The sequence below is a fragment of the Pipistrellus hanaki genome, assembly GCF_964339955.1.
Source record: "Pipistrellus hanaki genome assembly, chromosome: 3".
Classification (NCBI taxonomy): Eukaryota; Metazoa; Chordata; class Mammalia; order Chiroptera; family Vespertilionidae; genus Pipistrellus; species Pipistrellus hanaki.
Window position 1 is genome coordinate 103,022,378 of NC_140505.1, and position 13,064 is coordinate 103,035,441.

At 41.8% G+C, this 13,064-nt stretch overlaps 1 protein-coding gene across 4 annotated transcripts in view; it reads right to left on the reverse strand.

Moving 5' to 3' along the window:
• Positions 1 to 13,064, reverse strand: part of ATP8A2 (ATPase phospholipid transporting 8A2) — a 563,643-nt gene that overhangs the window by 308,997 nt on the left and 241,582 nt on the right. For all 4 annotated transcript variants that reach the window (XM_084878763.1, XM_084878761.1, XM_084878762.1 and 1 more), the window contains exon 25: positions 4,195 to 4,367. In XM_084878763.1, the coding sequence (XP_084734889.1) occupies positions 4,195 to 4,367 (173 nt within the window). The remainder of the gene's footprint in view (positions 1 to 4,194; positions 4,368 to 13,064) is intronic.

Below are 13,064 nucleotides of genomic sequence, written 5' to 3' on the forward strand. Positions count from 1 at the left end.
TTAAATGTGCAAAGGACTTGAATAAACAGTTCTCCAAATAAGACATAGAAGTGGCTAATAAGCACATGAAAAGATGCTCAACATCATTAACGATCAGGGAAATGAGGCCTTCTGTGAAGGCCTCAGTGAGCTATCATTTCACACCCACTGGGCTAACCAATTGAAAAGATGGATAATAATAAGTGTTCACATGGATGTAGAGAAACTGGAACACTCACATATGGCTAGTGGGAAGATAAAAGGGTGTAGCCACTTTGGGAATCAAAATAACATTGCCTCAGATGGTTAAACAGAGAGTTACAACTGATCCAGCACTTCCTCTCCTAGGTATATACTTAAGAGAAATGAAAACATATGCCCACACAAAGACCTGTACATGAATCTTCATAGCAATCTATCCTATCTAATAAAAGAGTAATATGCAAATTGACTATCACTCCAACACAAGATGGCTGTCCCTCGTGTGGTCAAAGATAGCCATCCCCATGTGGACATAAGATAACCATCACAAGATGGCCAGCAGGGGAGGGCAGTTGGGAGGGATCAAGCCTGCAAGAGAGGGCAGTTGGGGGGAACCAGGTCTGCAGGGGAGGGCAGTTGAGGGCAACCAGTCTGCAAGGGAGGGTAGTTGGGAGCATCCAGGCCTACAGGGGAGGGCCGTTAGGGGCAAAAACAGGCTGGCAAGGGAGGGAAGTTAGGGGTGACCAGGCTAGCAGGAGAGGGCAGTTGGAGGCAACCAGGCTGGCAGGGGAGGGCAGTTAGGGGTGACCAGGTTGACAAGGAAAAACAGTTAGGGGTGACCAAGCTAGCAGGAGAGCGCAGTTGGTGGTGACCAGACTGGCAGGGGAGAGCAGTTAGGGGTGAACAGGCCAGCAGGGGAAGGCATTTAAGAGTGACCAGGCTGGCAGGGGAGTAGTTAGGGGGTGATCAGGCTGGCAGGCAGAAGCAGTTAGGGGCAATCAGGAAGGCAGGGAGGCAAGCGGTTGGAAACTAGCAGTCCTGGATTGTGAGAGGGATGTTCAACTGCCCATTGAGGCCCGATCCACAGGGGGCCCAGATTGGAGAGGGTGCAGGCTGGGCTGAGGGACACACCCCCTTCAACCATGCATGAATTTCATGCACAAGGCATCTAGTATATATATAAAATGCTTATAAGCAAAGTATCCCCTCAGGAGTTCGACTGGGAAATCGGGAGTTTGATCACTTGCTCCAGAGGTTGGCACGGAATGAAGGAAGGCCCCAGCTGGTAGCCAGCATCCAGCAGCTGGGCGAGGAAGGCCCTGGTCGACAGTCAGAAGGCCTTGTTCAGCCCTGATCACCAGCCAGGCCTATTGTCCCTACCCATGCATGAATTTGATGCACCGGGCCTCTAGTCCTATATAATAAAGAGGTGATATGCAAATTGACCATCACTCCAACACACAAGATGGCTGCCCCTATGTGGCCAAAGATGGCTGCCCCCATGTGGACACAAAATGGCCATCACAAGATGGCTGGCAGGGGAGGGTAGTTATGGACAATCAGGCCAGCAGGGGAGGACAGTTTGGAGGAACCAGGCTGGCAAGGTGGGCAGTTGGGGTGACCAGGCCTGCAGGGGAGAACAATTAGAGGTGACCAGGCCTGTAGGGGAGGGCTGTTGGGGGCGACCAGGCCAGTAGGGGAGGGCAGTTAGGGGTGACCAGGATGGCAATGGAGGGCAGTTAGGGGCAATTGGACCAGCAGCGGAGGCCAGTTAGGGGTAACCAGGCTGGCAAAGGAGGACAGTTAGCAGCCACCAGGCCAGCAGGGGAGGACAATTAGGGGTAACTAGGCCAGCAGGGGAGGGCAGGTAAAGGCAATTGGGCTGGCAGAGGAGTAGTTAGGCACGGATCAGGCTGGCAGGGGAGTGGTTAATTGCAATCAGGCAGAGAGTGGTTAGAGCCAGCAGTCCTGGATTGTGAGAGGAATGTCTGACCGCCATTCACTAGGATCAGGCCTAAGCCTAAATGGGCAGTTGGACATCCCTTGAGGAGTCCCATATTGGAGAGAGTGCAGGCTGGGCTGAGGGACACACCCTCTGTGCATGAATTTTGTGCACTGGGCCTTTAGTATTATTCATAATAGTCTAAAGTATAAACAATCCAAATGTTAATCAAAATGAATAAGTAAGATAAGATATAACCATACAATGGAATATTATTCAACATAAAAAGGAATGAAGTACGACTACATCCCACAACCTGAATGAACCTTAAAAACATTATGCTAAGGTGACAGAAAATGATTTGACTGTGTGGTGGGTAAATAGTACAACATAGAAACCCACACCTGACACCTATTTGATGATATTAACCAATGCCATCCCCATAAATTTAATTAAAAATGACAGACTTTATGTTCCATATATTTTACAGTACTACAATAATAATAAAAAAGGAACAGACCACATCTTATGCAACTGCATTTATACAAAGTCCCAAATAGGCAAATGTATAGAGATAAGAAAGCAGATTAGTGGTTGTTTAGTAGTTGGGGAGGGGAGTTTGAAGGGTGGGGGAGTATGAAGATTGACTAATAATGGATGAGAGTTTCTTTTTGGGGTGATTAAAATATCCTAAAATTGTTTGTAGTGATGGTTACAAAACTCTGAATATACTAACGCTATCGAATTATATACTTTGGGTGAATTGTATGGTATGTGAATTATATCTCAATAAGTTGTTTAAAAATAGGGAGAAAGGCCATCATAAAACCAGGAGCCTGGTATTTCATTTCCAGATGCCCTGGTCATCCTTACTACCCCAAGTCTCTCAGAATTGCACAAGTTTCCTCACTCAAAGACAGTGCAGCATTCTCATTCGTTGTTTCAAACACATTTGAATTTGTTCCTTGCCCTTAAACATCCTGCAGCCACCACTCAAGAGCAGCATTCCTTCTGCCCAGAGGGTCCCCCATCAACCACTTCAGCTCTCTGGGGGGAGGGGAGGTAAGGCTGGGGGAAGAGAGAAAGAGAGGATGTTCCAACTAAGGAAAGGGCTCAAAATGGCAGAATAAAATGATAGAGAACTATCATCATGTGAAGACGGACAGTTCCATTTGGGTGAAGAGTTTATTTGTGGGCAAATGAGAACAGGTTCTTCGGTCACATACAGGAACCTGGGCCGGGGGTGAGGCGGGAAAGGAGACCTGGGAGCAACCACTGTCCTGAAGCCAGGTAGTGGGCTTGCCCTCTGACTCACTGGGCATCCCAAACAGGCAGTGTGGTGAGATATGGCAAGGCCCATTTTGTCAACATGATAACTGGGTACTCCAAGGCAACCTTGTCAGGACCCCAACACAAGGCATGCTTAAAGCGTTGATGCAGTGAGAAAGTTAAAAGCATACTGATAACTGGCTTCTGAGAAAATATCATAGAAAATAATGTTTAAAAAGGTATAAAAGTATATAGCTACCACACATAAGCAGGCATTAATGAGATTACTAATCCGACGATGTGCACAGAGCATTACACCCCCTACCAGGTGCCGTCTAAACACAGTGCTCTCAGCAGTCAGGACTTTCCTCTCTCCTTTCAGGCTGTTTACTGAACAGCTGGGTGGTGCACTCAGCTGTCAAATAGTTTTCTTTATAATTCTGTATGATTTTCAAATTTATTTCAGATCTGTATCTTATATAACCAGTAGCCAGCCAGTGGGATGTAACAACTCCCACCCAAAAACCTTCTCAGACTTCATGAAAAGCCAACAAAGCCTTCTCATTGGAGTGTAACACGAAAATTAGCACAGCAAGGACCCAATCAATGCTCTTTGTTGAACAAAAAGAAATACCCACTGGAAATCAGCGAAGAGGCACTAAAATCCCACAGGTCTTGGAAGCTGAGCTCAGCCATCCAGAACCAAGGAACCAAGTAGTTAGAAGGGCCTGTCTAACTTCCCACACCAGCTTGAGGCAGAAATTTTTCCAGTTTATCCCTCAGTGTGACTATGACTGGAGGCTCTGGCTCTTCTTTTATCTTCTCAGAAGACTATAAACAAAACAAAATAATAACCATTAACTGTCTTCCACAAAAATCTGTGAATGGACAGTTAATTTCATTTGGTTTTGCCTTTTTTATGAGTCTATACCCCTAAAACTCCCATTCATTGATCTCTTTTCTATAGATACAAGACAGGGACAAGTCAGAATATGAACCTCCTACAGCTGGTGCAGGCCTACCTGCAGCATATGACAGCTTTACAAGAGAGCGCCAAATCTAGGAAACTCCTCCTGACTTCAAAGGAGAGGGCATACTTGAGGGTGTGGCCATCGACGATGAGAGCTATGTCGTTCTCCTTGCCCAAAGAATTTCCAAGGTCCGTGCAGTGCTGAGTAATGGCTGCCCTTGTTGCCTGAAACAATAGTTGGGATGGGTGGGGATAGAGGGGAAAGGTCACATTTTATCTGATTAACATATCAAACCCAAAACAGAAGTCAAAAGTTCCTTGAAAAGAGAACATATCCATTACAATGTAAAATATATGTAATATATATAATATAAACAAAGTTCAATTTGGTATATTTGTATATTAAAACTAGAGGCCCGATGCACAAAATTCATGCAAGGGTAAGGTCCCTAGACCTGGCCAGTGATCAGTGTCAATCTGTGGGGCGACTGGCAAGGGAATAATGGGGGCCTTGCTGGCACCTGCCTTGGCTGGCCTGGTGCTGCCTACTCACCAGCCCTGCCCCCTGCTGCTACCCACTTGCCGGACCCAACCCCCACTGCCACTACAATAAACCATCCAGGCTGCAGCCTATTGCAGATATACAGCATCCAAATTCTTTTTCTTTGAAAATGTAATTGCTAAAGTCCTTACAACTATCTTTCTCTCCCTCCTTTATACTACATACATATTCTTCTTGGTGCTTCATTGAAGCTCTATATAAACAAATGTGTTTCTTGGGCAAATATATGTTGCTGATTTATTTATTATTTGTTGCTTAAAGTATTACATATGTCTTCTTTTTCCTTCATTGACCTCTTCCCAACCACCAGCACATGCCCTCACCCTCTCTAGTGTCTGTGACCATTGGTTATGCTTATATGTATGCATACAAGTCCTTTGGTTGATCTCCCCGCAACGCCCCAATCCTTTCCTCTGAAGTTTGATGGTCTGTTGAGTTTATGTTGTTTATTTAATTCCACATGAGTGAGTTCATGTGATATTTATCCTGCTCTGACTGGCTTATTTCACTTAGCATAATGCTCTCCATGTCCATCCATGCTGTTGCAAATGTTGTTATTTTTTTTCACAACAGCATAGTATTCCATTATGTTTATGTACCACAGTTTTCTATTTCACTCATCTGTTGATGGGCACTTAGGCAGTTTCCAAATCTTAGCTATTGAAAATTATGCTGTTATGAATATAAGGGTGCATGTATCCTTTCTGAATGGTGTTCTGACTTCTCTGGATATATTCCTAAAAGTGGGATTACTGAATCAAACGGGAGTTCCATTTTTAATTTTCTGAGGAAACTCCATACTGTTACCCTCAGTGGCTGCACCAGTCTACATTCCCATCAGCAGAGCACAGGGTTCCTTATTCTCCACATCCTTGACAGCACTTGTTCTTTGTTGATGATAGCCATTCTGACCGATATGAGATGGTTCCTAATTGTCATTTTGATTTGCATCTCTTGGATGATTAGTAACTGTGAGCATGTTTTCTATGTCTCTTGTCCTTCTATATGTGCTCTTTCAAAAAAATGTTTATTTAGGTCCTTTGCCCATTTTTATGGGATTATCATCCTTTTGTTTAAAATATATGAGTTCCCTTTACATTTTGGAGGTTAGACACTTATCTATCTATCTATCTATTTACCTATACACATAATTATATAAAAGCCTAAGTGACTGTTATGATCCTACAATCAAATGACCAGTCGATCAGTCGCTATGACACACACTGACCACCAAGGGGAAAATACTCAATACAAGAGCTGTCCCCTGATGGTCAGTGTTCTCCCACAGCCAACATCTTGCAGCAGGCCAACCTACGGTAGCCCCTCCCCCATCTGCCAGCCCTGATCAGCCCCTCCCCCCACCCAACCATCTGGACCCAATTGCTTTAATAGAAACTGAGCAAGATGGCCCTTGGTATGCCCAATTGGCTCTGATCACTGGGAAGGCCAAGGGACTCCACCTGTGCACGATTTTGTTAACCGGGCCTAAACAATCCTTATGAATGGTCAACCCAGTCATTATGATGACACACTGACCACCAAGGGGAAGACACTCAATGCAGGAGCTGCCCCCTGGTGGTCAATGCACTCCCACAGCCAACCTCCCATGGCCTGCCAAACTCCCATCATCCCTCTGCCAGCCAGCAGGCACCTATCAACTCCTGATCCATGGCCAGAACCAGGGACCCCACCCATGTACGAATTCGTGCACCAGGCCTCTAATCAGATATAATATTGGCAAATATGTTCTCCCATGCAGTGGGCTTTCTTGTTTTGTTGATGGGTTTATTTTGCCATGCAGAAGCTTTTTATTTTGATGTAGTACCATTTATTTTCTCCTTAGTTTCCATTGTCCTGGGAGCTATATTGGTAAAGATATTACTGCAACATACAGTATGTCTGATATTTTGGTGCCTATGGAGTCTTCTAAATTTGTTATGGTTTTGTGTCTTATGTTTAAGTCCTTTATCCATTTGAGTTTATTTTTGTATATGGTGTAAGTTGGTGCTCTAGATTCATTTTTTTTGCATGCATCTGTCTAAGTTTCCCAACACTATTTATTGAAGAGACTGTCTTGACTCCATTGTATGCTCATGACTCCTTTGTCAAATATTAATTGAGCATAATAGAATTGGGTTGGTTTCTGTTTTCTCTGTTCTATTCCATTGGTCTATATGTCTGTTTTTGTGCCACCACCAGGGAGTTTGAAAACAGTAGCTTTGTAATATTACTTGATATCTGGTATTGTAACCTCTCCAACTTTATTCTTCTTCCTCAAGATTGCTGCAGCTATTCAGGTTCTTTTTTTATTCCGGATGAATTTTTGGAGAGTTTGTACTAGGTCTTTGAAATATTCCATTGTATTTTAAGGGGGATTGAATTAAATCTATAGATTGCTTTGGGTAATATGGACATTTTAATGATGTTGATTCTACAACCCAAGAACATTGTATATTCTTCCATTTGTTCATGTCTTCCTCTGTCTCTCTCTCTCTCTCTCTCTCTCTCTTTTTTTTTTTTTTTTTTTTTTTTTTTTTGCATCCTTTAATTTTCTGAATACATGTTCTTAACTCCTTAGTTAAGTTTATTCCTAGGTATCTTAATTTTATTGTTGCAATGGTAAATGGGATTTTTGTTTTTAGTTTCTCTTTCTGTGAGTTCATTACTGATGTATAAAAAATGCCGTTGATTTCTGGGTGTTAATTTTATATCCTGTTACATTGACAAATTCATTTATTAAGTCCAGTAGTTTTTTTTTGTTTTTTTTGTGTGTTTGTTTTCGAGTCTTTAGGATTTTCTAAGTACAATATCATGTCATCTGTGAATAATGGCAATTTTACTTCTTTTCCAATTTGGATGCCATTTATTTCTTCTTATCTGATCACAATGACTAGTATTTCTAGTACAATGTTGAATTGGAGTGGTGAAAGTGGGCATCCCTCTCTTGCTCCTGTTTTTAGGGAAAATGGTTTTAGTTTTTTCCCTTTAAGTATGACGTTGGCTATAGGTTTGTCATATAAGGCTTTTATTATGTTGAGGTATGATCTCTCTATTCTCACTTTGCTGAGAGTTTTTTCAAGAAAGGGTGTTGGATTTTGTCAAAATGCTTTTTCTTCATCCATTGATGTGATTATGTGATTTTGTATCTCAATTTGTTTATGTGGTGTATCATGTTTATTGATTTTCAGATATTGTACCATACTTGCATCCCCAGAATAAATTCCATTTTTTTTTCATGGTGTATGATCTTTCTAATTTAATACTGGATCCAATTTGCTGGAATTTTGTTGAGAATTTTGGCATCTATGTTATTAGGGATATTGGCCTATAATTCTCTTTCTTTATATTGTCTTTATTTGGTTTTGAGATTAGGATAATGCTGACTTCATACAAAGAGCTTGGAATTGTTCCTCCCTCTTGAATTTTTGGAATAGTCTGAGGAAAATGAGTTTTATACCTTCTTTGAATGTTTGATAAAACTCCCCTGTGAAGCCATCTGGCCCAGGGCTTTTGTTTGTTGGAAGTTTTCTTTTGTTTTGTTTTGGGTTGTTTTTTGTTTTTTGTTTTTTTACTGCTTCAATTTCCTCCAGTTATCGGCCTATTCAGACTTTTTGATTCTTCCTGGTTGAATTTTGAAGGTCATATTTTTCTAGGAATATGTCCATTTCTTCTAGGTTGGCCAGTTTGTTGGAATAGAGTTGCTCACATTATTTTTTTATGATTCTTTGCATTTCTGTGGGATCTATTATTATTTCAGTTCTTTCATTTGTGATTTTGTTTATTTGGGTCTTCTCTCTTTGCTTCTTGGTGAGACTGGCTAAAGGTTCATCAATCTTTTTTATCCTTTGAAAGGACTAGTTCTTGATTTTATCTTTTATCTTTTGTGTTGTGTTTTTTATTATTTTATTATTTTTTATTTTGGGTGTGTGTGTTTTGTTTGTTTGTTTTTGGTCTTGATGTCATTTATTTCTGCTTTGATCTTTATTGTATCCTTCTTTCTACTTACTCTGGGCTTTTCTTGTTCCTCTCTTTCTAATTCATTAAATTGTAGAATAAGATAATTTATTATTAGTTTTTCTTGTTTTTTGAGGTAGGCCTGTAATGCTATGCACTTCCACTGTTGTCCCAAAGCTTCCTTAGGCTTTCCTCCTCCTTTTTATTTTTTTTCCAAATTGCTGTTCATATTGGGTGTGTTTTCTTGTCCTGTCTCCTAACTCACTTATTCAGTCCTCTGCTTCTTATGCTCTACCATTGTAACCTTCCATTGTGTTTTTTTATTGTAGCTATATCATTCTTCATTTCCTCTTGATTTTTACATAAGTTATTGATTTTCTCATCCAACCAATTTATGAACTGTATGACCCTTATTCTGAATTCTTTTTTTCTGACATATTGCATGCCTTTATTTCATTTAGTTAGAGTTTGTTTTTTTGTTTGTTTGTTTGTTTGTTTGTTTTGTTTGTGTGTGTGTGTGTGTGTGTGTGTGTGTGGTTTTTTGTTGTTTTTTTTTGGGGGGGGGTTTCCTTTTCTTTCTTTGGGGATTGTTTCTTTGTCTTCCCATTTTGGTTCTCACTGAAGGGTCCAGATGCAGAGTTTTGAGGGGCTTGAGGATGGAGCAGCGGGATTGGCAGGAGGGTTGTGCACTCCAAGACTCACCAGAGGGTCTAGGCACCTAGTAGTGACAGGCCTGTGGCTGAATTGGTGGGTTTGGTGGGAGGGTTGCACACTCTGAGACTCTTTGGAGGCATCTAAGCCTGAAGTGACTGGCTTGATGGGAGGGGAGCACACTTTGGGACTCACAAGGGTCTGCAACCAGGTAGGCTGGAGTCCCAGAGTCTGCGGGTCTTCAGATGAGGTAGCAGGTCTTTGGCCAGAGTAGCTGCAGAATCTGATAGGTGTCTGAGGTCAGTGTGGGTGGTAGTGAGGCTGGGCTCCTAGTCACAGCAGCTCTCCCCTTCAAGATGGTGTGGTTTCTGTGCCAAAGCCAGCCACCCAGTGAATGTTTGCAGCTGTAGCAGGGGCTTTATGTCTAGTAGAACCCAATCTGCCAGCCCCAAGACTCCTGCAGGATCTGTCTCTCTCTCTCTCTCTCTCTCTCTCTCTCTCTCTCTCTCTCTCTCTCACACACACACACACACACACTCACACACGCCTACATACTCCCTTTCCACTCCCTCAGACTCTCTCACTCACTCTATGTTGCTGATTTAAATGGCAAGCATTTCCCAGCTTGCACAAGGTAATTTTTAAAGCACCCTAGAGATATTAGCCTATATAAATATAACACAAAATATTAATTTCTAGTCTCTGCTGAGATCTTCAGATTAAACCATTTCTCTCTTTGGGTCATCAGATTAATTTAAAAGAAAACCGACTTTTTTTTCATATTATACAAAGCATCTAACCAAATTAAACTACCAATACTTTTTAAAATATTATACCAGCCTTGGTGCATTGTCTATTATCAAATCAAATTAAAGTACAGAACCATTCTTAAGATTAAAAAACTGATGTTTTGATTTTTTCCCAGTGAATTTATGTCTATGAATGGTATATCTGGTTCAAATATAGGAAGGCAATTTTTGGCTTATAATAAAAAAAAAATCTGGATTGAGTTAATCAGGGAAGCACAACAGTCTGCTGAAATTATTTTGCCTGGACAACTATCCTTTAACTACTAAGTTACATTTTTGCATGTAATTTATCATATGATAACATAAATTACAGTCTTAAAGAAGTGAATTGAATGAGCAGGAATCCTTCTACCCATTATTAAATTGAGGATCAACTATCATCAAAAAGTAGAAATAGTTTATGTTATCTTCCTGTTCAGTTCATTCTCAACAAGAGACACTTGGCAATATCAGAAAGCTGTATTTAAGGCATGATTGTGTCTAAAGCCCTTGTTCTGGATTTGGATAGCCTGGTGTCTAGTCCTAAATCTCCTTGTATATCTCTGTGACTTAGGAAAATTATTTAACCTCTTTAAATTATGATTTTTGTCATGTGTAAAGTGGAGCTAAGAAAATTTACTTGACAGCACTTTTGTTATGAACAAATTAGCTCTACAATGTAATCTACTTAGGACTGGACTCTTGAAACTCATTCTTCCTCTGCTACTATTCAATCATTAAGGATTTCCTATATTAAGGGAAATACACACTTCAGCTACTTCATGCAGCAAATAGACTGGATAGACTGGACACTGAGGGCACTTCTTTCTCAGCTGGAGGAGAAACGTCATCATGGACAATACTTTCTTTGTCAATGTAATGACAGAAAAACAATTGATAGAAAAGTACTCTAAGAATAAAACTTAAATTGACTTTTACTAAAAATTAAGATAAAGGAAACTTTCTACTTATTCTTGATTGAGTAATTCCAAATCTCAAACAAAACATCTATGCAAACATCTATGTGTATCTTATTGTATAAAGAACTTGACCTTCAGAATTTTGGTTGAGAAGAGACATTCCATCCACTTAGGGAAATCCCAGCTTGGCAGCCTGGGTGTGTTCACCAGGGAACTCAGACAAGTCTGGGCAATTCTGGAGGGTGTACCTGTAGGGTCAATGTGTGGCAGACAGAAAATCCTCCTGGGGAATAGGAATGAGTTAAGGTACACAGTTTTGATCCAAGACAATATGCCAGTACTGCCACGGAGGCAGAATCTAGTCTAGTGTTCTTTACGCCTATGAGCCTCCCCCATTGATTTTTGAAGGAAATGATAAAGGATAAAAATCTAAGATGTGGTAACCATTGCTTGTGATTTTTTAAGGGTGCTTAGTACCCATGGAGATACTTTCTCTACTTGGGTTATTTCTGGAGCATGCATGGGGATAGACTAGACACTGAGGGCACTTCTTTTTCCAGCTTGAGGAGGAGTGAAAAGTCCCAAATTTTGGTGGTTGTCCACCTGTCAGTGTGTGAGGCTCTGGGGCATGAGTAGGGAGAGTATCACCAGAACCAGCCAGAGCACTGGGAATAAAGTGGCAGAAATATGGTAACAGAAAATTATGTTCCTGTGACATCTTCAATCTCCTTCTTACCCCAAAAAATTGTAGGGAAGGACCTGAAAGGAAGCTGGAATTTTAGCAGCAGCAGGTGGGGACAGAGGGGACGTATCCACCACACATTGACCCCTGGCAGGCATATCCTCCAGAGAGGCTCTCCCTGACAGCCTCTTACTATGCCATAGCCCACTGTGACCTCTGAAACATGGGTGATATCGAGTTTAAATACTTTCAAGTTGAACCATTAAAATGCTATGGACTGAATGTTTGTGTCCTTTCCAAAAGTCATATTGAAAGCCCAATCCCCAATGTGTTTGGAGGTGGGGTATTTGGAAGGTGATTGCATCATGATTCAATTATTGCCCTTACAAGAAGAGACAGGGGACTTGTTCGTTCGTTCCTTCCTTCCTTCCTTCCTTCGTTCCTTCCTTCCTTCCTTCGTTCCTTCCTTCCTTCCTTCCTTCCTTCCTTCCTTCCTTCCTTCCTTCCTTCTTTCCTTTTTCTCTCCCCCTACTTTTATCTCCCCCTCTAGACACATGAGTCAAACCTATTATAATCAGCTAACCAAGATATAATTGTCAGTTATCAGAGTACCTACTATGTTTCCATGGTGATTAAAAAAACAATAAATACCAAGAATACATGTTCTTCTATGTTATCTCCCTTCATAAATATTGCAATTCACAAAGTTAAAAACGAAATAATGAAAATCTAATATTCTACTTATAGGTATATCCTAGATATCACCACCATTATATCCTAGCCTGCTATGGCTCATTTTAAATGGTTGGCTATTATACTAAACTAGAGGCCTGGTGCACAAAATTTGTGCAGGGGGGAGGAGGAGGGTGTCCCTCAGCCCAGCCTGCACCCTCTCCAATCTGGGACCCCTAAAGGGATGTTCGACTGCCCTTTCACAATCCAGGACTACTGGCTCCCAACTGCTCGCATGCCTGCCTTCCTGATTGCCCCTAACCACTTCTGCCTGCCAGCCTGATCATCCCCTAACCACTCCCATGCCAGCCTGATTGATGTCTAACTGCTCCCCTGCCAGCCTGTTTGCCCCTAACTTCCCTCCTCTGCCAGCCTGGCCACCCCTAACTGCCCTCCCCTGCAGGGTTGATTGCCTCCAACTACCCTCCCTTGCAGGCCTAGTCCCTCTTAACTGCCCTCCCTTGCAGGCCTGGTGCCTCCCAACTGCCCTCCCCTGCTGGCCATCTTGTGGTAGCCATCTTGTGTCCACATGAGGGCAGGATCTTTGACCACATGGGGGCAGCCATCTTGTGTGTTGGAATGATGGTCAATCTGCATATTACTCTTTTATTATGCAAGTTCCATGAAGGCAGA